The 26,127-nt window shown below is 42.6% G+C and overlaps 2 protein-coding genes and 1 long non-coding RNA gene across 3 annotated transcripts; 2 read left to right on the top strand and 1 right to left on the bottom strand.

Moving 5' to 3' along the window:
• Nucleotides 1-350: 350 nt before the first annotated feature.
• LOC113462466 (uncharacterized) lies at nucleotides 351-8,324 on the bottom strand. Its single transcript, XR_003384868.3, has 2 exons — nucleotides 7,940-8,324; nucleotides 351-1,729 (listed from the first exon to the last, which is right to left on the bottom strand). It is a non-coding gene; the product is annotated as an uncharacterized LOC113462466 (long non-coding RNA).
• Nucleotides 8,325-15,442: 7,118 nt separating this feature from the next.
• On the top strand, nucleotides 15,443-21,526 carry LOC103703076 (proteinaceous RNase P 2). Its single transcript, XM_008785773.4, has 6 exons — nucleotides 15,443-16,487; nucleotides 18,878-18,979; nucleotides 19,105-19,280; nucleotides 19,746-19,866; nucleotides 20,835-20,903; nucleotides 21,034-21,526. The coding sequence occupies exons 1-6, from the start codon at nucleotides 15,567-15,569 to the stop codon at nucleotides 21,262-21,264; spliced, it is 1,620 nt and encodes a 539-aa protein (XP_008783995.3). The 5' UTR covers nucleotides 15,443-15,566; the 3' UTR covers nucleotides 21,265-21,526.
• Nucleotides 21,527-24,438: 2,912 nt separating this feature from the next.
• LOC103703077 (zinc finger A20 and AN1 domain-containing stress-associated protein 5) lies at nucleotides 24,439-25,918 on the top strand. The gene is made up of 2 exons (XM_088709569.2): nucleotides 24,439-24,850; nucleotides 25,154-25,918. The coding sequence occupies exon 2, from the start codon at nucleotides 25,184-25,186 to the stop codon at nucleotides 25,667-25,669; it is 486 nt and encodes a 161-aa protein (XP_088565695.1). The 5' UTR covers nucleotides 24,439-24,850; nucleotides 25,154-25,183; the 3' UTR covers nucleotides 25,670-25,918.
• The last annotated feature ends 209 nt before the right edge of the window (nucleotides 25,919-26,127 follow it).

Genomic DNA, 26,127 nt, shown 5'->3' with positions numbered 1-26,127 from the left:
ATTAAGACTCACCGACTGGTGAGGAGACGAGTGAGTGATTGTTTTATCCTACGCATAAGAATGCCAACAAAATGGTTGCTATCTCATTTGACATGGTGTCGACGTGGCATTTGGGGATTCAATCAGCTTCCATGAATACTTGCACTATGACCTATACGTACAACCATACTCGTTGTACTCTAATCAGATTCAAAATCTAATTAGGAAGTAATTAAGCGGCTAGCAGGGTTTACACATGACCGAATTTTCCAACTTCAAATTGCTTGCATCTCCATGGCAAACAATCTTAACTATTTTAGATTCTGATGTCATTATTCTTGCATAATCTTCAATGTTATGAAAGTAAATACTTGAGATCCTTGAGTAGCATCCATCCTTCAACTCATGCCGCAAATCTCTTACATAGGAAGTTGTTACCTCCAAGTACATGTCATGGATCCTTGATAGCCATCACAAGCTGAAGGCCGGGAAGAGAGAGTATGACAAGGTAAAGACCAGAATATCTCTTCAGGAAACTTGCTGAAAATCGGTAATTAATGGCAAGGCATGAAACATGGAACATTTACGGCGAAGGGCTTAGGTTGTATCTTTCGTGCAAAAGAATGATTGATCTTGATGTTGACTATTAGATCACATCCCGCATAGATCTCAAAGCACTTCATACTTCATTCCTCCATCTGCATAGATCTCAAAGTGACCATTGCGCGATCCAGTGGTGGATTCGCATGAAGGGACGGGAACCATTCTCTCGCATGGAAGATACAACCTCTGTCCTTCAGCAAAAAGTTTATCTGCATACGCTTCAGTTTAAGCAATTGGCATGATAACAACTGAAATTTAATATGTTTCAGTTCACAGATGTTTAAACAAGTTGACATTGAAATCAATGAAGCAGATTCCATACAAATAAGAAAAATGATTTTTATTTTCCCAATTTTAACCTTGAGCAGCTGTCATACATAATCTGATGGTAAAACAAGTGTCTTACTCAAGTCAAAACAAACATCATGTACACTTGTGGAAGAAATATTTCAATCATGGAGATGCAAGCAGCTGCCATAGCAGAATACCATAGGTTGCAGAAGACTGCAACCGTGGCACCATCACACCCACCTAACAGCTAAAGTCATGCAGCAACCAGCAGGCCTAACCACCGATCATGATAACCATAAGCCAAAATCATTTTGATTAGATGTCGATTTTTGTTGGTGCTGCAGTCAATTCAAGCTGATTACACCTGCTGAAACCATGAGTGCCAATAACTTCGGCCCCAGCCGAATAGGCCTGCATGCTGACCCCTTGTTTATGCTAGCTAGCCTTGATCAAGACAACCGAGAGGTACTGATTTCTAATAGTCTTAACAAGAAATGACAGCCTTCCACAGATGGAGGAATTGGAGGAAAGCCAGTCTTCCAAGAATGATCAGAACCACCCACTCCTGATTGAGAAATTTCCTGCACTTGTTCCAGCCAGCTTACCAAGTTGTATATTTGCAAGTGAGTGAACAGCTTATAGGCATAAGTCAGACTCAGATTACTAGAAGAATTATGACCGTATATGTCTAAAATGCATATGTCAGTATTGAGCTGTTTCTAATTCTTTTCGATCCGAGGAGCCCACATTAAAAGAGGAAACCAGGGAGCTGAATGCCTCACTGTCAAGAAAAACTCCCTTGAGCAAAGCATCCTTCAGATATGATTACAGAGAGGAGTTGGATCAATGCATCTGCCTGTATATCCAGACAACAATATAATAAAGCCATGATCCTTTTAACGAACAGTAGATACAAGATTCTTAGGATTGGTATCTTTGTAGAGATCCCTAGAACAAAGTGAAATATCAGTTGCTTTGCAAGTCGCAATGTCATGATCTGCACCCCTTTCAAGGGTCACAGGCTAGCACATAGCAACTGTTTTGTCATATATCTGGAAAAGGGCCAAATAATTTTATATGGTCCATGCATCTGAAATGCATATCCCAAAAGTATATCACACCATCAGAGGAAGAAGATGACTTTGGTCCTCTTGCTTTATCAGATACAAACAACCTCAAAGACAGAATAAATTATTACAAGATTTTGTTTTGAAGGACAAGAATTGCTGAGACAGAAACCTCAATAAAGACGAAGTTGAAATCAAAGAAAGAAGGTAGATAAAAGAGCTCCTCTAATGGCTAACCAGCGAGCAACACCAGCATAGACTACATGAGCATGCCAGGAAAAGCAATCAGCATCCTATATCATAGTTTACTTGCAGCTAACAGCTACATTGACTAATATACTAGGTAGCACATCTGGTAATTTGGTATCTTATTTTAATGGCAAGTAAATCATTGAATATGGGCAAATGTATCTTACACATCTGTCTTTTTTATTCTCAGCAGATATTGTATTAGAGTATAATCTAGGATGCAATGCATTTCTCAATTTTTCCTTCCACGTTGCAATTTTCTTATCCACTATGGACTTAACAATTCAGTTTACCGTCAGCAAGATTCTGGCATATTGAATATGTATCCCGAGGATCACAAATGCATCAATTATATTAACATCTGGTCATTTGATGATGTTGACAAATTAATATCAAACAGTAAAAATAAAAATATAATATATTCTATCAACCCATCAAGTTGGTGGTATTTTATTGGGTAAGAGATTGACAATTTAACTACAGGTGTTAGTCTGGACATCTATTGTTCTGATGCTGTTTACGGAAAAAGGGAGAGCAAAGTTCCAGCTTTTTCGCTACGCACACAAGCAAAAGATAGAAAACAGATTTTGCCATGCTTGGCTTCTAATGTGCACCAAATGAGAGAGAGAGAGAGAGAGAGAGAATTTTAGTAGAAGTCCCGTTGTTCATAGGGAATTCCTAGTCAGAAATGACTCGGATGACATAGTGCTATGTGGGAAAGTAGGCGGGCAAGATGCATCCATAGAAATCAACAAGGCTACCAACAAATGCTTGGGGCTTCTAATGTGCACCAAATGAGTGAGTAGAAGTCCAGTTGTTCATAGGGAATTCCTAGTCAGAAATGACTCGGATGACATAGTGCTATGTGGGAAAGTAGGTGGGCAAGATGCATCCTTAGAAATCAACAAGGCTACCAACAATCATTATGAAGGAGAATACATCATGGAACTGCTTGTGTTATGTCACCAATAAAGAAAAAGTACTAGATTGTATGCAGGGCATGCTATGTCATTTGCTTTGTTCAAGATGGTTCCAACAAGCAGCATTAGCAATTTGAGTCTCAGGAAGCTCCAACCTGTAAAGCCTTCTTTCCTCTTCTAAAGTTTATAAAATATGTTACCAATAAGAGCACGCATTAGTGATGAACCAATGGGCAACAAAACCATGAACAGTAAGAATGGATATCTGAATGCAAGTGTTAATTTTCCAATCAAGAACCAAGCTTGCAGACAGTGCTTCAGAAAAAAAGCTATTGAAGTTAGCTTCCAAAAAACTGTAGCAAAGTACAAATAATCAAATCTTGGGAAACAAATAACATCACCTATAGATAACACGTGCTTGCTGTGAAGAATTTCAGTTTTTAAACAATTACAAGTTCAGAAATTGTTTTGTATAGTAAAAGAAACCTGCACATCAGTTATCTGAATTCGTCATATCATGTTAGGAAGCAACCAAAAGCATTATTGTAAGTGGTCTTGGCATAGCCGTTATAGTCTACTTATATTATGCAGAAGGATATGTCACACAATATTCCATGATCATCGCATTCCCCTTGTGGGATACATCGAGATCCCAAGGTCTCCAATAGAGCAACAGGTGCAGAAAATCTTGAGTATTTACTGCCCAACCAACCATGATGAAGATATTCAACCCAAGCTTCATTCAGTCAATTAGATCTCCTGTTCATTAAGGGGCTCCTCGAGTTCTTGTGAGTTCTACTAGAATAGATAAACCAAAACTTAGGATTTATAGACAAAAGAGAAGTCAGTTTTTAATTTTTCAGTTTTTCTAAATTGTCATTTTTGCTAAAAGTTTTATGGAACAGAACAGAAGAACGATCAGTAAAATATATTTGATTTTAGATTTGTTAAAAAGTGACCATTTGGAGTTTGGATCAAGGACATATTTTGATCAGCCAATTTTGAAAATTGATGTCACAAAGAGTTTTTCACTTTTCTCTATTAATTTGGATCCTTGGGAGGTTCCCACCAGTCTGAATACTAGCTTTCTTGCATCACTTAGCAAACATTTGAAATGCTGTCTTTCAAGATTGAAGTTTCTTTCTTATATCTAGTCACCTCTATACTGGGAGCGTGTCTGAAGAGACATAGATCTTCTTTACACCAAATTCCTCTGCTAAAACCCCCCGAGATACCGGAGCAATGATGGTGCCATTATTAAGCTGCTACAATATTAGATCTTTTGAATAAATATCAATGGGATGAAACTGACAAAGTATGCATTATGCATCCCTCAGCAGGAAGAACTAAGAACGCAGATGAGAGAGCATTTATCTCTTCGCAGGACTAAATGGAAAAGGGATCATAAAGTTGCTCCTACTCATTTGATGGGATAAATACAGTAACATGAAGCAAATGAACCAAAAAGAGTACAGATAATGATGAAAGAATGAACAATCCCCACAAACAACCATCAAGAAACAGATTAATTCCTAAGTAATTGCATTTGCAGGTAAAGGCTCATGAGCCCAGGTGGTAGGCCCCCTATAGGCAGAAGCTTTGGGTGCATGAGTCCTGTCTTCGAGTGGTCGGTGAGAGCTGTTTGTTGTTTTAATATTGCTCAAATTGTAATTCACAGAATTCCCTTAGGCAAAAAAAAAAAAAAAAAAGTAGTTCACAGTATAAAGTGAAATAGCAGCATAGCATGAGCAACAAAATGCACAAAGCAACAAAAAACGAAGACGAAGACATCCATGGTGGCTGCCAACAGGTTTAGCAAAAAATGGAAGGCATTCATAAATAGTCGATAAATGATATTAATGGCCCCTTTATCAGACTGAGCAAACACCAAAGCAAAGAAATGCATAGGCCATTGCCACAAAGCGCCCTCATATAAACGGTAGATATTAGAAGCCACCAATGACTTTAGCAAAGCTAGTCCCATTTGACTCTCCCATTTGCCCAACTAAGTCATGAAAAAAAATTGTGCGGAACTTTTTCTAGCTAAAGCCTATACAGCATCAATCCATTTCTCAAGCAAAAACCTCAATCAAAAAGTTCCTATGTTTAAATAATTCAAGCATTTCTTTCCTTCCAAATGACCATGCAATCAATGCTTAACCTAACTGGCAAAGATTCTCAACTTTTGATAACTAGCTATTAAACGTTAGCAACCTCAGGAATGTTTCATCTCATTTTGAACCGAAGACAAGACCAAGACACACGATCAGAAGAGATGATTACTGCTCCAAGACAGAGAACACTTGAAAACAAATTCAGATCTTCCTATTTTGTTAACATTAATGATCATTTTTTCCTATATTATCAAGCAAGACAATAAAATATTTAACAAGATGTAAGACCAAAAACATTAATAACCTATAAGACTAGATGTAAATATGAGCTGTAGTACATCTTGATATTTGCTAAGGGGCCAATAAGCACACAGGAAAAGAAGCTCTAGAACCAAAGGATATTGGATACTTATCAAACCAAGCAACTTGAAAACACTAAATCTTTCTATCATGCCCACACAACTAGCACTGAGAAAATAGACAACAGTAAGGATTCTAAAGGAAACCTTGTCGTCCACAAAACTATCTTATCCAAACTTTCTTATCACGTATAACTAATTCATAAAACATAAACCCAACAACTGCTAGCTCAGTTGGTTAGCACCTCTCCCTCAAGGGCTTGCTCTTGGCGAGGTCCAGAGTTCTAATTCTAGATATTGCTCAAAATGAATGAATGCATGAATGAATAAAATATATAGGACTAAGCTATAGAAGCAGTATCTCCCACATAAGTCACCTAAAACAAGACTCTATGTTGTCCACCAACTTATACCTAGTTTTCCCTTTGTTGATTTTTCGACCTCAGACAGTCCAAGATTCTTGAGCATAAATTTATGAATTCTGTCAGCTAAATATTCTCTGTAGAACAACTAACATTTCATACCTCTGCTAAACTATATCCAACGTTGAGCCAACTGAAATATCTGAAATTTAAACCACCAAGCTTTTACATATGGTCTCCCATTAGTCTCTTCAGGCATTTAGACAGAAACATCATAATCAAGAAATAAAAAGTAAACTGAATTCTAGACAAAAGTGCTTCTAATTCCACTCCATACACACACATATATGTTGCTTCCGTATTGTAGGCCTCTATGTCACTCACATTTCAAGGATCTTTGTAAATATTTGCTACTTCGTAGAGACTTTCTTTGGCATATTGAATGATCTACTAACTTCTCCATGTCGCCCAAATTCATAGAAGAATTGTATGATATCCTCCTTAACCACCTGTAACATCTCTTGGGGAAAAATGGAGATTCATGTAGGCCCTAACCAACAAGCACCAATTTTATCCACTTTAGATGGCTTTATTAATTTCCTTTTTCCTCTAAATTTCTTTCCAGACTAAATTGTTCAATTTCCTCAAACTACTTCACCAAAGATAGAGAAAGGTCCAACAAAAGTTCATTAAAACTTGACCAAATCATTTAATAAGCTCCTACCTTCTCCTACTTGCGACTTAGGCAAATGCTCCAACATTTAACTATTCCTAGCATTTGCAATTCCATTACCCCAATTTATTAAACATAGTACTGGATCGTTTTTGCCTCTAAATCACCATTTTTTAAAATTTTTAATTTTATCTTAAATATATTTTTAATGAATATTTTTTCAAAGTTAAAGTGATTTTTGAGACAATGATAGGGTATATGGTGCTGCACTGCTTAAAGGACTGGTCGGATCTGCCCTCCTCTCCACCACCCCCACCCCCACCCCCACCCCATCTCCCTCGCCCTCTTTCTCAATCTTCACCCACAGTAGACCTGTAACAAGCCAAGGGAAAGAGAGTATGGGCCCACGCTGTCTCTTTTTTCTTTATCAAATCAAGCGATCCAGTCAAGTCGCCCTTGGTAATGGCCGAATCAGCCCTAGTCCTAGCCAGTCCCAACTGGTTTCGGCCAAAACAAGGGGACATCTTGATCCAGTTAAGAATCGATGTCCTGTATAGCTGTCCTGTTTTTTCATCAAAGCGGTATAATACAAATGGTACCATCCCTTTTTGACATGTCTACAATTCTTGGCTCCTATGAAGTCTATGTTTAATCTTATTTACATTTTGTTAAGCCCATTTGTTTTATCTGATACCAACTCTCAATGTTGGCAAGCATGTCAAACATTCCTCACCACTTATCTACAAAAATAGGAACTTTGCTTTATGTTCTCTAAATATATATCAATATGTAAATTAGCTCTCTGTACTGAAATATGTAAGTATGGAGCAGCCTATAACAATATCCACCAACCTATTTTTTGTTGGGGCTACATGCATCTTCAATTAAATAAAGAATAACTGGATACAAGCTTATTACCATTTGTTACAGCTCTCTAATATTTTTCCATCATCCTCCTCCCTTTCACAAGGAAACTGAACACACTGGCAGCCATTTATTTTCTGGTCAAAGATCATTATCTCCAGCATGCTGTCACTATACACCAAATCAGGGCATCCAAACACCCTCCAAAGTTCACAAAGGTTCTACTCTTCTAGTGGATCAGCTCAGAGACACTCGAGCATGTAGAATCCTACTTTCTAACATGCTTAATTAAATCAAAAACATGATAAAAGAAAGAATTAATCTATATCCATCTATACTAAATTCCAGAAGTTGAGTTGGTTGCGCTTTATTTGAGCAATAACCACAAACACTTGATAGGATCAAACGATCTAGAGATTTTGGTTGTGAAAAAGAGAAGAAGAACGAACTGAACTTACTCCGTTCGGATCGGTGGCATCGAGAATCGTGAAGAGATTGCCCTAATCATTGCCGTAACTCGGGAGAGGGAATCGCCCAATGTCCACATAGCATTCGAGCGGGGAAGGAAAGAAAAAAAGAGAGATGATAAAACCCTACAAGTAGTTGATACTTGATAGGATGGAATTTAATCGAATGGTTTTGAGGGAGACTGAGATATTACTCGCGCGATTTCTATGCGATTTTGACGCCTATTGTGGACGGAAAATTATTTCTAGTGCTCGCAGGAGGAGGAGCTTAAGGAGTTCTACAAAAATTGGGGTCCACGTCCACGAGGCAACTTAATAATCAAAAATTCCAGTTAGAGGCCAGATAAATAAGCTTACCCTCATACATCTTAATAAACATTGCAGGGTCAAATGCAGTTTTAAATGAAAGTTGTATTTAAGGATGAATATATTTCACATATAATGTAATAATTTTTATAAATATATTTCACATAAGGGTGGCAATACTTAACTGGTTAATTCACCTATCTTGTTTCAATTCATTATATAATCTATTTAATAAAATGATCATATTTGGATCTAGATTTTTGATAGTTTAATGGATAGATCGGATTTAGATTAACAAATTTTTAATCCATCATGCATTTAATTTGACCCGATCGCCACTCCTAATTTTCTATAAATAAGTGATGCAAATAATATGGCTGAGGGGCTATAAAATGTTTAATAACTAAAAATTTAAGGACCTATAGATAGTTTTTTTTTTGAACATTTTTGACAAATATTTTTCGATTTTGGACAAGCTCTCTTACCAGTGTTTGCATATTTTAGCAGATATAATATGGTCTTCTTGATGAAGTAGACAATCTCTTAGATTCGAGCACAAAAAATCACATGCCAATTTACTTATGCAAGATAGGCTCGACTGAATCAAGCTTAAGTATTTAAAATCCATTGGAAATCGAGCCAGATCGAGGCTTTTAAATTTTTTTACTTGGCCCAACTTGATAATATAATTTTTCATTCATATTCTATATTTCCATTTTTAATTTTTAAAATCCAAAGTCAAGATGAAAATAAGGAAAGTGAAATTCTAATTCTAAAATCCCTAATATTCTATATAATTTAGTTGTAGTCTATAACCACCAATACCACCACTACACACTTCTATTTTACCCCCACCAGCACCCCCTCCTCCTCATCTCTAGCCCTCTTATTCGCTTGTTGAAACCAAGGAGCCTGGAACTCCTGTGCTCTCTCAGCCTTGTATGTGGTCATTCTTGGGGCAATTCGGGCTAATTAGGTTGGGCTTGAGGGAGCCTACCCACATTTTGCTCATAAGTAAGCCACCTCCTTGGATTTCCATCCACAAAGAGATTAGCCAACTTCTAGAGATCACTATCACAAACAACTATGTCTTACTCATTGAACCCGGAGAACGCACGGATTGAATGGAACTGCAATTGAGCTAATCTTGAGCCTGAGTTTTATCAAAAAGTCTTCATGCAAATTACATGCATCAAAGACATCCCGTGACTCCAATAGCTCATATTTCCCTTTCCTTTTGTAGGTACATTGGATGCCCCCTCCCTATAGGTTGCTCAAAATCAACTTTGATGGATCTATTGGGAGCGATCAAGGTGGTACTAGTTTTGTTATCAGAGATCGCACTGATCGAGTATTTTTAGTGGGTTCAACGAACTTCTTAGCTACCTCAATCCTGGCTAAATTAAGGGTAGCTTGGGAAGGGCTTATTATTTCTATTATTACACTAAATTGTAAAAATGTCTACTGTTATTACCGGGATCATTGATCATCTGCACTGGTTTCTCTGGTCCTCTTCTTAAAGATATTTAGCACCTTACCTCTAATTTTGTGGCTGACTCACTAGCAAGTAGGAGTTTCAACAATGACCTCCATGTTGGTTCTATCTTATACTTAAAGCTCATTTTGCTGGTGCAAATGGATGCTAGAGCTATTGTTACTTTTGTTGCTGGAAATTGGACCCGGGGGCCGCCGCGAAGCCAGGGAAGGAGGGGCTTCCGCCGCAGGGGCGGCGATCGACGGCGCGCCGACTGGTGGCGTCCTCCTGGAGGGGCAGAGCTCCGCCGTTGGAAGGGTGGTCGACGGTGCGCCGGCTGGTGGCGTCCTCCTGGAGTGGCAGAGCTCCGCCGCTGGAAGGGTGGTCGACGGTGCGCCGACTGGTGGCGTCCTCCACTGTGGGGTGCGAGTCCTGCAGGAAGAACCGGTGGCCGGGCTCCCCGGCGCCGGCTCTCCGATGCCTAAGTCAGAGGGGGCCAATATGTGGAGAGAGCAGGGAAGCCCGTATGTGGAGAAGACAGCCAGAATATTTAGATTAGATCAAGAAGATGAAGAAGATGATGTCATCCATTGTATCTGTGCTGTCCAAGAGGGTTCAGTCCCAAGGGTCCTGAGAGTCCTGAGAGTCCAGTCCCAGTTCCCCCTCCCTTTTCCCCCCAGGTTTCCTTTTATAGGAGGATTTTTGTTACCTGGGAGGTGACAGGAGGTTTGTCCTGTTTTGTAATAATTGGGCACGATTTGGCCCATTAATGGCGTGGTGGAAAATAAGGCCGAATCAGACCGGAACTAGGGAGTTGTCACGGTCGATCGGACCTGTTGGGGTGGTTGAACCGCCGGCCGTGGTGGGCCTGGGGTCCGTGGATGGTAAGTGCATTTATTACCGAGTGAACCGGCGGTCAGGGAGAGCCATACGCTCTGATAGTTCAGTGATCCGGAGATCGTCTTGGGCCGTGTTCATTAAATGACTGAATGCATCGGAGACTTGAGGGGGTCTCATGCATTAATGGCAAGTCGTGCCGAATACCTGCGGAGATCTTATGCCTTGATGGCTTGGAGATAGCGGCAGGTTGTAGTGGGGTTGTCAGGTCCCTTAGAGGGTTAGGTGGAAATTGGATATTTGGCTAAGGCATGGGCTTGGCCTGCTGTGCTCGGCCTTCTGGTCTCGGCTCTCTGGTCTCGGCTCTCTGGTCTCGGTTCTCTGGTCTCGGCTCTCTGGTCTATGAGCTCGAGAGCGGAAGAGCTTGATCACTTAGGATGAGCTCGAGAGCGGAAGAGCCCGATCACTTAGGATGAGCTCGAGAGCGGAAGAGCTCGATCACTTAGGATGAGCTCGAGAGCGGAAGAGCCCGATCACTTAGGATGAGCTCGAGAGCGGAAGAGCTCGATCACTTAGGATGAGCTCGAGAGCGGAAGAGCCCGATCACTTAGGATGAGCTCGAGAGCGGAAGAGCTCAATCACTTAGGATGAGCTCGAGCTTGCTGATGGATTTGGGTGCTATAATTACATTTGTGGGGTGGTCCATTTTTCCACCAACACTACCCCCCGACTTCCGAGTCCGAGCTGCTTTTTAGCTCGGGCGAAGGAAGTAGTTCAGTCATCGATCGTCCTGGTGCTGTGAGCGTTCTTACACCAAGACGACTGAAGACGCTTTTTCTGCTCGGAGTCCGTTCTTTGGGGACGTCGGCAGAGAAGAATCCAAGTAAAGATAAATGAGAATGTAAAGACATTAAATGAATGGGTACCTTGTACCGTGTGCGTCCTTGCGCCGAGGCGACTGAAGACGCTTCTCTGCTCGGACTCCATTCTTTGGGGACGTCGGCAGAGAAAAGTCCAAGAATAAAATAATGTAAAGACATTAAATAAATGGGTACCTGGTACTAAGTGCGTCCCTGCGCCGAGGCGACTGAAGACGCTCCTCTGCTCGGAGTCCGTTCTTTGGGGACGTCGGCAGAGAAATCCAAGAATAGAGAATGAGCCGAGCTTGTTGGGCCAATGAAGACTACATCCCAACGTATTGGTTCAGCCCGATAAATCGGGGCATCTCGACGTCTCGAGGTATCCCGGCCGAGGCCGGGGTAGGAGCACGAGCCGAGCTCATCCGGTCAGAGAGGACCACTACTCATAGCCGATGGAGCACGAGCCGAGCTCGTCGGTGGAAGCCGATGGAGAACGAGCCGAGCTCGTCTGGTCAGAGAGGACCGCAACTCATCTCGACGTCTCGAGCTTCCCTATAGCCGGGGCATCCCGACGGATCGGGGCATCCCGACGTCTCAGGGCATCCCGACCGTGGTCAGGGTAGGCGAACAAGCCGAGCTCGTCTGGTCAGAGAGGACCGCAACTCATAGTCGGGGAGCACGAGCCGAGCTCGACGGTGGAAGCCGATGGAGAACGAGCCGAGCTCGTCTGGTCACTTAAGACCGCACCCCGACGTCTCGGGCCATCCCGACGAATCGGGGCATCCCGTTGTGGCAGGGCATCCCAATATATTGGGGCATCCTGACGTCTCAGGGCATCCCGACGGATCGGGGCATCCCGACGTCTCGGGGCATCCTGACCGTGGTCAGGGTAGGAGAACGAGCCGAGCTCGTCTGGTCAGAGAGGACCGCAACTCATAGTCGGGGAGCACGAGCCGAGCTCGACGGTGGAAGCCGATGGAGAACGTGCCGAGCTCGTCTGGTCACTTAAGACCGCACCCCGACGTCTCGGGTCATCCCGACGAATCGGGGCATCCCGTTGTGGCAGGGCATCCCAATATATTGGGGCATCCTGACCGTGGTCAGGGTAGGAGAACGAGCCGAGCTCGTTGGCTAACCTGAAAATAGATAAAATATTGAATTTATTTGAAGCCAAAGTGGCGTCCTGTAGCTTTTGGAGATATTTTGATAGCTCTCGAGCTTCGAAGTCCCTCAGGACTTGGTTCGGCACCGGCCTTCTTTGGCTTGATTTTTTAGGTGTTTTGCGCTCGGGTTTCTGAGCTCGGTCTGCATGAGCTCGGCGGGGGCTTCAGTGATGGCGACGCTCTGAAAGGGGAGCAATGTCGCGGGCGCCGTCCCAAGGACTTACGCCCGTAAGGAGGGAGTACATGCTGGTTTCTTGCTTGCTGCCGGAAGACAGAAGACTTGGAAGGATAATGGGATTTAATGGGGCTGTACCCTTTGTCACAGAGGCTTACAATCCCATTTTAAAGCTCCATAACTCTCCTTCTCCAGACCTCAGCTTTTATTTCTCTTTCCCCCCAACTCGTTGACGTGAGACTTGGACTACTACTTCTCACTGGTTGCCCCCACATACGTCGTTGCAGCGGGAGCCATGCCTGATTCGAGATGGCTCGGGAGTCAGGAGAAAGTTTCTTCCTCTGCTTAACATGATTCCGTGGAGGCGGCAAAGGAGGGGCCTCCACTTGTTGCAGGCTTTGGGCTGCAAATAGCTAGCGCTTGGACTTGCTGCACAAGCGCATCGAAGTGCTCGAGTTGGACTTGTGGAACTTGATCTACCGGAGATCTTGATGGTGAATTTTGGACTGAGCGTTTGGGACTTGGAGCATGATACTCGAAGGGGAAACCCGCTTGTAGGGGGCTCCGGTTGAACTGGAGCCGGAGGAGGCGGTGCCGTTGGGATGCCCCTGGGTTGCAAGCTTTGGACAGCGGTAGCCAAGGCTTGCACTTGTTGCACCAGGGCATCAAACTGCTCCGGCCGAACTTGATGAACTGACTCAGCCGGAGGTGGTGAGTTCCGGACGGAATGCTCAGGACTGGGTGGAGGACGTCGAGAGGCATTGGAAGCCCCTTTGCTTCTTAGCTTCATGGCAGCGAACTCGGGCCCTTCCTCTAGCGCCAACTGTTGCTGGAAATTGGATCCGGGGGCCGCCGCGAAGCCGGGGAAGGAGGGGCTTCCGCCGCAGGGGCGGCGATCGACGGCGCGCCGACTGGTGGCGTCCTCCTGGAGGGGCAGAGCTCCGCCGCTGGAAGGGTGGTCGACGGTGCGCCGGCTGGTGGCGTCCTCCTGGAGGGGCAGAGCTCCGCCGCTGGAAGGGTGGTCGACGGTGCGCCGACTGGTGGCGTCCTCCACTGTGGGGTGCGAGTCCTGCAGGAAGAACCGGTGGCCGGGCTCCCCGGCGCCGGCCCTCCGATGCCTAAGTCAGAGGGGGCCAATATGTGGAGAGAGCAGGGAAGCCCGTATGTGGAGAAGACAGCCAGAATATTTAGATTAGATCAAGAAGATGAAGAAGATGATGTCATCCATTGTATCTGTGCTGTCCAAGAGGGTTCAGTCCCAAGGGTCCTGAGAGTCCTCAGAGTCCAGTCCCAGTTCCCCCTCCCTTTTCCCCCCAGGTTTCCTTTTATAGGAGGATTTTTGTTACCTGGGAGGTGACAGGAGGTTTGTCCTGTTTTGTAATAATTGGGCACGATTTGGCCCATTAATGGCGTGGTGGAAAATAAGGCCGAATCAGACCGGAACCAGGGAGTTGTCACGGTCGATCGGACCTGTTGGGGTGGTTGAACCGCCGGCCGTGGTGGGCCTGGGGTCCGTGGATGGTAAGTGCATTTATTACCGAGTGAACCGGCGGTCAGGGAGAGCCATACGCTCTGATAGTTCAGTGATCCGGAGATCGTCTTGGGCCGTGTTCATTAAATGACTGAATGCATCGGAGACTTGAGGGGGTCTCATGCATTAATGGCAAGTCGTGCCGAATACCTGCGGAGATCTTATGCCTTGATGGCTTGGAGATAGCGGCAGGTTGTAGTGGGGTTGTCAGGTCCCTTAGAGGGTTAGGTGGAAATTGGATATTTGGCTAAGGCATGGGCTTGGCCTGCTGTGCTCGGCCTTCTGGTCTCGGCTCTCTGGTCTCGGCTCTCTGGTCTCGGTTCTCTGGTCTCGGCTCTCTGGTCTATGAGCTCGAGAGCGGAAGAGCCCGATCACTTAGGATGAGCTCGAGAGCGGAAGAGCCCGATCACTTAGGATGAGCTCGAGAGCGGAAGAGCTCAATCACTTAGGATGAGCTCGAGCTTGCTGATGGATTTGGGTGCTATAATTACATTTGTGGGGTGGTCCATTTTTCCACCAACAACTTTCATTTTTCTTGATCTCTGTCTATCTTGTTGCTTCTTTCTCTTTTTTCTTAATATGCTAAAAAAAAAAGTCATCCATTTGTCCATATGTAGAGCGTTAAATTTTAGACAATCCATCCAATGAAAACAAATCAAACATGGATGGGATATGGATATATCTATATCTGTATCTATTTATATTTGATAAATAAGGATATGGACATGGATATTGATTAAGAGTAAAAAATTCATATTTATAGTTATTTTAAACCGATATGCATAGATATCTATATATATAAATATAGGTATAAGTCAGATAGTTAAATTTTATATCCATAAAATTTAAAAAATAATTTTATAGAAAGTAAATTAAATTAATTGTATGTTAATACGATTATTTTTTTAAAAAAAAATTATGAGTGCTATATGTGATCAACTATAATCATAAATAATATTGAATATTTGGGTATGAATAATATATCTGTTTTTATTTTTCTTTCGGGATATAAATATTCCCTTGTTCCGGACGATCCCGATTAACAATGTTGGACGGCAGATATCCTCCCGCATAAAACAATGACTTCGAAGGCCGTTTGGAATCCGTCTGGACGACAGATCGACAGCGGCACATCAAATAACCGCACAGAAATATCCATGCGTTCTCGCCGGAAGCAATCCTTCCCCGCTAAAATTAGGGTTGGGGTCAGGGTTGCGATTTGTTTTAAATCGGAGGGGTTTAGGGCTTTTCGGAGGGTTGGAGCTCTCGGCAATGGAGACCGCGGGGAAGGCCAGGAAGAAGAACGGCACGCGAGAGGGCCAGTTCCGGCACGCCCTCGACATGTGCGCCAAGACCGGCGACCTCGCCGGTGCCCTCGCCCTCTACGAGTCCGCCGCCGCCGAGAACCACCGCCTGTCCGCTTACCACTTCAACTCTCTCCTCCACATCATCTCCACCTCCATCGAGACCCTCGACGAGCCCTCCAAGAAATCCTCCATCGACACCAGCTTCGCCATCTTCGACCGGATGGCCGCCAACGGCGCTACCCCCACCGAGGCCACCATCACCTCCATGGCCCGGATCGCCGCCCAGAGGCCCGACGGCGGCGCCGACCTCGCATTCGATCTGGTCAAGACCATGGGGGAGCGGTACGGCGCCACTCCCAAGCTGAGGACCTATAGTCCGGCGCTCTTCGCCTTTTGCCGGAGATTGGAAGCCGATAAGGCGTACGCCGTGGAATATCACATGGTCTCGATGGGCGTCGTGCCGGAGGAGCCGGAGATTGCGGCTCTGCTGGAGGTGAGCGCCAAGGTGGGGAGGGAGGAGAAGGTATATGGGTACTTGCACAAGTTGAGAGGCAGTGTCGGATGTGTGGCTGGCCCCACGGCAGAGATTTTGGAGGGGTGGTTCAGAAGCGAGCGGGCAATGGAGGTTGGGAGATCGAATTGGGATGCCGGCAGGGTAAAAGATGCAATTTTGATGAATGGCGGTGGCTGGCATGGGCTCGGATGGTTGGGGGAGGGGGGATGGGATATTTGTCATGTCACTGTAAGCTCCGAGGGGGATTGCTCTGGTTGTGGGCAGAGGTTGGCTTGTGTGGATATCGATCGAATGGAGACAGAGAAGTTTGCAGTATCTGTGGCTAGTTTGGCTCTGGGAAGGGAAAGCAAATCCAATTTCAGGAATTTTCAGGTAAAAAGCATTTTCTTGCTGTCAGAAATGTTAGTGACGATACGTGTTTTATTTGTTTTCCTTCAATTCTGTACCTCTATTCCTCATCTTCACAACCATCTGTCTCAGCACACCGTATTTACATTTTTTTTGGTAAATGACAACAGTTAAGCTGGCTTTATGGATTATGTTCTTTCATGTGAAATCCTTTCTTCCAGGAAAAGTGTCTTCAAATCACTTCCTGATACTTCAATTCAAATCTTCCATGGTCTGCCCTCGCCTTTAATGAACGAGAATTCTAAGATCCTTTTTTCACTAAAGTTTTGAATTGCATCTGACTACTTACATACTTTTATATGTTCTGGGTTGGTTTGACTATTTAGGCCCTGTTTGGGGGAGCTGTTAGCAGTAGAGCTGTTGGAAGTAGAGCTGTTAGAAGTAGAGCTATTGGAAGTAGAGCTTTTATAAAAAGCTGTTTGCTGTTTGGTAACTACATTTCTAAAGTGCTGTGGCACTTTAACATTTGTTTGGTAAACAAACTGAGAAAGTACTTTTGTATGACAAAATGACCATAAAGGACATTACTAGTATTATACAATAGTGCATAATAAAATATAATATATATTAATACATAAATATATGATATAGTATAATATTAATATAATGTAACATAATATTATTATAATATAGCACTATAACATTGTATACTATAGGATAATAATTTAATATAATATTAAATTATTTAACATAACATAATATTATATTATATTATATTTATAGTATAATATAATAATAAATATATAAAATATTATAATTATTAGTATAAATTAATTTTTTACTCTTTTGATGACCATTTATTTCTCTAACAAATTTTCTAACTAGGTGAAAAAATTGGTTAAATAATTACTAATATTTTTATTTATTTATTTATTTATTATTTTATTTCATTGAAATATATTTATTTATTATTTTATTTATTTATTTATTTGTTCATTTATATACATATTTATTTATTTATTTATTTTTCTTTTTTTCTTTTTCTTTCCTTTTTCTTTTTTTTCTTCTCTTTTTTTTTCATTCCTTTTCCTCTTCTTTTTTCTTTTCTTTTTTCTTCTCTTCTTCTCTTTCCTTCCTCTCTTTCCTTCTTCTCCTTTCTTCTTCTCCCGCAAAGCCGGCGGCGCCGGAAGGGGGGCCGGGCCGCGGCGGCTGCGGGAGGGGGGCCGGGATGGCGGGCCGCGGCGGCCGCGGGAGGAGGGGGGCTCGGGATGGGGCCGGGACAGCGGGCCCCGACGGCCGCGGGGGAGGGGGGCTCGGGAGGGGGCCGGGACGGCGTGCCGCGGAGACCGCGGGGGAGGGGGGCTCGGGAGGGGGCCGGGACGGCGGGCCCCGACGACCGCGGGGGGAGGGGGGCTCGGGAGGGGGCCGGGACGTCGTGCCGCGGCGACCGCGGGAGAGGAGGGGCTCGAAGGGGCCGGGACGGCGTGCCGCGGTGACCGCGGGGGAGGGGGGCCGAGACGGCGGGCCGGCCGGGGAGGCAGCGGCCATGGTGGCCCCTTCCTCCCCTTCCTTTTTTTTTTTTTTTGCTGTGTGGTGGGTCGCAGCAGCGGGGGGCTCGGGTGGGGGCTGGGGGGCGCGGCCACGGGTGGCCGGCGTGGTGGCTGCCTCCCAAAAAAAAAAAAAAAAAAGAGGAGGGCCGGCGGCATTGAGGAGAAGGAGATAGAGAGGGAGAGAGAGGGGGGGATGGTGAGAGAGAAACAGGCGGTGCGATTGAGATTTTTGGGAGGAAAAAGAAACTTTTAAATGGGAGTATTTTGGTCAAAAATACAGCTTCCCGACAAAGCTGAAAACAGCGTTTTTGGGAAGCTCCAAAATTGAGCTTCTGCCAAAAAGCTGTTTTCAGCTTCCCGCAAAAGCTGAAACAGCTTCTTGGAAATTTTACCAAACACACTTTTTTTACCTAAAAGTACTTTTGGAGGGCCAGAAAGTACTTTTTGGCCCTCCAAAAGCTCCCCCAAACAGGGCCTTAGTATCTATAAACTGTGACGTTTCCAACTTCAGCCCCTTTGAAGTCTTGTGAACGGAAAATGTAATTACATAAACACTAAGAGATCTTGTTTATTATTGCCAAGGTCTTTATGTTCTTGCCTGGCATAGGTTTCATGAGACTCCACTCTCTGTGTGTAGTTCTTAACTGGTCTGTGGCTCTTTGCTCACTCGTGCTTGTCTTGAGCATTGTTAGCATGTCCACTTTTGATCTCTTGCCTAGTAGGTGTATTTATTATTCTCGGTAGTATTTCCTTTCGTATGAAAACATGTAGCTGTTTTTCATAGTAAGTTGTAAAAAATCAAGAAAGAACTCATTCAATATTGTTATCTGAGATTTATCTTTATTCGCATATCTCTTTGCTTAGGAATGGTTGGAAAAGCACAGTGAGTATGAAGCTATAATTGATGGGGCAAATGTTGGGCTTTATCAGCAGAATTTTGCAGATGGTGGATTCAGTTTGTCTCAGGTTCTTACATTACCTTTTGCTGATTATTTGTATTACTTATGGTGCATATTGTCTATTGCTTTGTATGCTGGTGTTCATGTTTACTTATTGATGCTTTTTGCATGATGTATACCTAAATAGAGCAGCTAGATGCTGTTGTACGAGAACTATTTGAAAGAAGCCAGGGCAGATGGCCACTCATTATACTGCATAATAAGCGTGCTCTAGCACTCATGGAAAATCCTTCAAATAGGCAGATACTTGAGAAGTGGAGAGCTGAAGGGGCATTGTACACAACACCAACTGGATCAAATGATGATTGGTAAGGATCTTTACATAAGCGTCCGGGTGGCGGGTGGCCTTGCTAGAATCAGAACAATTAAAATAGTTTCCTTCAACTGCCATGTTCTTGAAGATTTAGAATTTCAAGAAAAAAATAAAGTTTTGGTCCAGAATTCAACCAAAATTCTTCTTATAAGCTGATAAATGAAATATCTTGTGGGATCAGAATGTTTTATGCGTGTTTCAGAATAGAAACATTATCTGCTTAATGCATAATTGAAGATGGTTGGGTTAGTCACCAGTTAATCACCTGGTTAGTTGCATCCTTGCAGAGGGATCAATACTATTTTTTCTACCTCTCTTTGGCATTTCATTGAACTCATGACTTTTATCTTTAACATTTTGTGTGGCGGTGCTTTGAGTTAGCATTACTTTAGTTATTTTGCTCTCTTCCACCTTTTGCCAAATTCTTTCGGATGTGATATAATGAACTGTTATTCTCTAGGTACTGGCTCTATGCAGCAGTGAAGCTCAAATGTTTGCTTGTGACAAATGATGAGATGAGAGATCATATATTTGAGCTCCTAGGACGGTCCATTTTCCCCAAATGGAAAGAGCATCATCAAGTATATACTTCAAAACACTTAAAAATTATTCTCTCTCTCTCTCTCTCTCTCACACACACACACACACACACATTTACGCACACATATTATCATCATCATAGTCTTATTATGTTTTAACCAGATGAAAATCTATGTTTTTGCTTTTTTATATGGTATTTCTCATGGCCAAATACATAGAATCTGTTGAATTACAGTATTGACCAAGAGGAATGGGATTTTTATTTCTTGATTTTGAAATTGTAGACTAAGTGTGCATAAAATGGCATGGCTTGAAGCCAGTGGATAGGGATTTAGGATTGATATAGTAGCGCAAAAATTTGTAATTTGGATGTACAGTTGATAAACACACGGACACTCATCAAAGTTCCTGAATTATTCGTTTTTATGGCAGAGTTTGTAATTCAGGGGAGATGCATGAATAGATTGAAAATCTTATAAAAAATTGAAGAGCAGTGACAAATAGTAAAGTGGCGAGTTAATTACACATTAAGAAATTGCAAGATTAGTGACCCTGAACATTTATTCCTTAAGGGTGGTTAAAGTTTTTTTTTTGTTTGTGGGGGGGGGGGGGGGGGGTAACTATTGAAGATAGTTTATGTATCCATTTTGCATCAGTGATAAATGGTTAACATATGAGACAGGAAACCAGTCAACTTATTACAGTTGCAGAAAAAAATGAGATTTTAAGATTCTACATAATGCGAATTATCTTGTTCTTTCAGGGCTATTAGTTATAGTTTCTTTTTCATCTCACTTGTGCGCACATTCCTTGGTGTTTCATCTTCTTTAGGTCAATAAATTTAATCTTTTCCAAGTCAAATCTTTTAAAAGTTAAAAAATGGGACTGAATGACAAAAAATGCTTTTCACTCCAGTCCCCTTTATTTTAGCAGCCAGGTTCTCCAATGTAACTCATTGAGGCCAGCGTTTCTTTTGATATTTCTATCTCGTTTTTTTTTTTTTTTGCAGGTACGATATACCTTTAATAAAGGCCATTTGATGCTTATGATGCCACCTCCATATTCTTCAGTCATTCAGGTAGGCTTGTGTATTTTTTGATACTACTTGATGAACCTTCTTTTTTCTCATTCTCAGGGTGAGTCATAAATGTTCTGCCTTTCTCTGAAAATTTCTGGAACCACTAGCCTCATTCTCTTTTGTGCAACAGGAGTCGGATACAGGATCATGGCATGTGCCGTTAGATGAGAAGTGTGATAATGAGAAACTGAGGAATTGGCTTTGTATAACTAGGCCAGCTTCGCTTGAAAGTTCCAATGGAGTTTGTCTCGCCGGTCGCTCTACCCAAACTTCAATGGAGCCTCGTCAAATGACTAGTCCAGCAGAGAATGCAAATGATAAAGCTGTATGTATTACAGGTAAGAGGAAGGATAGATCCTGATCCTGTTGAAAGCCACTAGCTGATTAGCTGCTGTTGGAGAACTACATTTTCTATTTCGGCGAGTGCTGTTTGTTAAATCCTTAGCCACCATCTTGCAGTTGCTAGGTTTCCTTAACCCTCTCTCATGTATCCTTGTTATAGTTTTAACTTTATCATATGATCGACGGAGGTGGCTGGCTGTTTGTTGTATGCGATCAAGCAGGGATGATCTGTTGAGATGCAACAAGAATAAAGATGGGACTTCAGCCTTAAGATTGATAAATGGTTACTTTCTTTTTAACTTTCTGGTAGGGAAAAATTAAGATGCCTTCCTTTTGTGCTAAAAATTGGTTATTTATACTTCGAAAGGCCATCTGCTTATAATTCAGTAGCAGCCTTTGAAAAATTTTATTTTTTTATGATATTAATGCATTCATGGTGGTCAATACGACAATGACCCCAGTAGAACAAAATACATTATATGCGACGCTCTTGTTTTTATAAACATGTATAAGAACGTTTTTAAATGAGTTATTATGCAGCATGTAGTTGTTGTAGAGCGGATAAAATTGTGTGTGAAAATGACTTTATTCGCAGCCCAATCCGTGGTATCTACTTCTTCGACCAGTTCAGAGATTAGATTAAGAGGGATGGTGTCTAGGCTCCACGTCATGTCGATTTAGATGAACGGTTGAAACCAAAAAGGACGCCATCTCTTTTCGCTTTTGGGACGACGCAAAGCGAAAACCTACTTGCCTAACTTGAACTGCAGCATACCCAGCTGCCTCGGTTTTATTTTATTTTTAACTCTATTGGAGTGCAAATGTGGCATCATTTGTCGAAATATGCATAGCCATTTTCATATTTTTTAGTGTGGATGTGGTATTATTTGGGGAAATTTACATAGCCATACAGGCAATTTTGTAACATAATCCAGTCAAATATAAAATTTTAATTTCTCATATGTTACTGGCTAACGTTCAATAAAGGCGCTTTAATCACTTAATAGAAGGATTATTTAGTGATCTTATAGCAAGAGCAATAGTAAGAGATAGAGAAAAAATAAAATAAAATTATACAAATATTCTTTTAAAAATTTAAATTTATCTGAATATTCTCATAAAATTTATATTTATTTCTATATCTTTATAAAATACTATTTTTTCACAAATGTCCCTACTATTTGTTTTCCATCACCTTATAAATATTTATTTTTTTGCAAATCTACCCATTAAAAGTATTTTAATTATTTTAATTTAAAACCGACGTTAAATTATATAGATATATATGCAAAAATAAGAATAAAAAAGAAATAAAATAATAAAATAAGTATTTTACGAAAGTATATAAACAAATATTAATTTTATAAAAATAATCATCAAAATTTAATATTTAAAAAATATTATTTAAAAAAAAGAATGAGGACTGCTGAATTATGAAGAAAAGAATTTAAGTGCACCAAACAGAAATATTAAAAAAAATTGTCTATAAACAGGGAAGTATGACCGTGAAGCTACAGCATGCTTTGGTTTGCCTGGCGGTGCCAACCGTATCAATGCAAAAAGTTAGGATTGATGCGACCCTTCATCACGCGCCCGGTCTCGTTACGTGTCAGCCTGCTGTCTACACGTGGCGAAGAGGACTCCAGACCTGGAAAGTTTTACGACGCAACGGAATGCCTTTATTATTGTTATTTTTGGCTTCTCGAATCTAGCGTAACGCAGAGGTCGTACGTGTCGACCGCGGAAATAACGAAACGCGTCCCAACTGCCGATTACTTCTCTCGTAATCCAGACCCACGACATTAGACCCACGATCCCACCACATGCGGGACCTGCAGTGCTCGAGAGGGTGTCAAACTGGGTGTCGAAATTTTACGTATCGCATATTTGTTGGAACACGTCCCATGGAATCCGGCGACACGTACTCCATCAAAAGGGACCGCCTACTTTTTTTTTTTCAGGAAAAAAAAAAAAGAGAAGATGAGGAGAACCTCACTAACATAGCAATCTAGGCTTCCTTCCTGCTGAAGAATGTTCGATAGAGTAGATAAATTTTACTCATATCTTTCTCACCTACCGAGGAGCTCCACTAATATGGCAGCCTATTTCACATGTGAGTACGTCACACTAGTACCACCTAAGTATCGGTAGACCAGATGGCGACTCCATCGGACAAACCAGATGGGGTGCATCTGATCTCCGCATTTAATCGATGCCCGCGCGTTTCGAACCTGGGCCACTCCGGTCGTGCTACCACCTCAGTGGTGGACCACCTACTTAAAACACATGCCGGCAACCTGGCGCATCCACTTTCTTTCTTTTTCTTTATTTTTTTTCATAAATACCCTTTAAAAATTCAAATTTACATAAATATTTTTAAAAATTTATATTTATTTTTATATTCTCATAAAATATTATTTTTATACAAACGATCCTAATATAACGGTTGTTCTAATATCGTAAATAAAAACTATATTTATTTATTTAAAAATCTGATAAAATTTTAAAATTATTTTTTTCTTTCATCGTGATTATCTCACTCATTAAAAATATTGTAGTTATTTTAATTTAAACTATTAATTTTTTAACAGTATTAGATGACATGAGGATATATGTAAAAATAAAAATAAAAAAATATAATAACAAAATAAGTATTTTATGAGAATATACATATAAATATTAATTTTAGGAGGATATTTATTTAAAATTTAAAATTTAAAAGATATTCATGTTAATTATTATTATTAAAAAAAAAAGGAAGTCCGTGACCTCAGCCTTACGGGATCCCTATTGACACGTGAAAAGCACGCCATACATATGGCGGGCTGTCCCACGTCTGGGTGCGCAAATGGCTGTTCGACGAAGTCGCGTCTTAGAGGCGTCCACCAGCCGTCCCATGCTGACCATTCTCGGCGCGCATATTAGCATAAGTCAGCGCACATATTAGCGTAAGTCTGCGAAACTGCCATCGGCCGCTCACCAATCGATCGACGGCTATAAATTGCTCTTGGATTCCATCACTGAATCTATTTTCCGATCAAGACTGCTTCACGGTGAAGCGCTGGCGGTGGCGGCGGCTCTTGTCATCTTCCGAAAGCCCAATGGAAGCACCGTAATAAACAGGAAAAACGGGCGCATTTTCGTGACTCCCGTTTTTAAATGGAAAGTTTGGGGCGCCTGGAATCTTCGGAAAACCACAAGGAAAAAACCACCAGCGGTTTTGGCCGCTTCCACGGTTTGGTTGGCTCCTCAGAAATAAAATCTATCGGCTCCTCTCTCTCTCTCTCTCTCTCTCCCTCCCCAATTTATTATATTATAATTACTCTCCGTATATTGCATTCTACTTTATCCTCCCCCTTTCTCTCTATCCCCCCCCCCCCTCTCTCTCTCCCCCTCCCGATATAAATTTCCAACCTGGAGACCCAGATTTGCAGAACAAACCCACCGGCTTCGACGACGCTCCTCTCCTTTTTAATGATTCCTCCCTCTTCTCCTCAATTCGTATTCCTCCTCCGCGTCGGTGATAGAAAAAGATACCATCGAAACTAGGCGATTGATTTCTCGTTCTTCGTTGCCTCGTTTGGAGCTCTTTCAGCTCTTAACAGGTAGATCTATATTTAATTTTTCTTTTTTTTCCCCTCTCGTATTCTAATTTTGCATCCCAAGTCGGTAGATCTTCAGGGATTAGCTTTTATGAGGTCTTTTATTTAAAAAAGAGAAATTGGGATCTACTGCCAATTTCCCGATTTTTCCTCGTTCTTGGAGAAATTGTTGCGTTTTTCCTCGTTCTTGGGTGATGCAGTCATCTAGATTTCTTCATTTCTCTGCTTTTTTTTTGCACGATTTAGGTGGGATTTTACGTCTATTATTTGCGTGTTTATTTATTTCTTTTGTTGTTGGTGGTGTAGATCGCGGTTCCTCAGATCGATCTGATCGAGATGGCGGAAGAACAGAGATGCCAGGAGGGGCACCGGCTATGCGCGAACAACTGCGGCTTCTTCGGGAGCCCGGCGACGCTCAACCTCTGCTCCAAATGCTATCGCGACTACCGCCTCAAGGAGGAGCAGGCCTCGTCCGCCAAGATCGCCGTGGAGAAATCCCTCGCACCCTCCTCTCCCTCTTCTAGCTCCCCCTCCTCGTCCACCGTCGCCACCGTTACTGTGACGGGTCCTGCCGGAGAGATGAGGAGTCCGGTGGCCCCGACGTCGCCGGCTGCGGCGTCGGCCTTGCAACCGAGCCGGTGCACGGCGTGCCGGAAGAGGGTGGGGCTGACGGGGTTCAGCTGCCGGTGCGGAGCGACCTACTGCGGGGCGCACAGGTACCCGGAGCAGCATGGTTGCACCTTCGACTTCAAGGCGGCCGGCCGGGAGGCCATCGCCCGAGCCAACCCCGTCGTCAGGGCGCACAAGCTCGACAAGATCTAGATCTCTCTCCATCACTCTCTTCGTTCGTATTCGATCTCGTCCGTCCATCAGTCCATCCGGCTGTTTCCTTATTGTTTAATCGACGGGCGTGCTTGAAGGGACGCCGGGATTTCGGTGTGGGTGTTGGCTTGTGCTTTTCCTGATTTTATTTTTCTTTTTCTTTTTTAACAAAATGCAAGATAGATCTAAAGTCCCAATGTAAACGATTGAATCACGGTTATTTTAGTATTTTCGTTTGGGTTTTAAATATTTATTCGCTTCTCTGGCGGGCCATGAAGGCCAGCTAGTTCCGCGCGTGGTTGGTGATGTGCTATTTTATCTTGTTTGCGAGGATTATACCCTATGAATCATATACGTTGGGTGCTACCATCTAATTAGCTTTTTTTTTGGAAAAAAATAAACGAAGAATGGTTCGCGGCCTTGGCTGTAGACATGGTAATAATAACGCGGCTTGGGTG

This window comes from Phoenix dactylifera, chromosome 13 (genome assembly GCF_051530095.1).
Source record: "Phoenix dactylifera cultivar Ajwa chromosome 13, Ajwa_hap1_PhDact_Kaust_v1.1, whole genome shotgun sequence".
NCBI classification, from domain to species: Eukaryota; Viridiplantae; Streptophyta; class Magnoliopsida; order Arecales; family Arecaceae; genus Phoenix; species Phoenix dactylifera.
The sequence above is the reverse complement of the archived record's forward strand: the minus strand, read 5'-3'. Positions and strand labels throughout refer to the sequence as shown.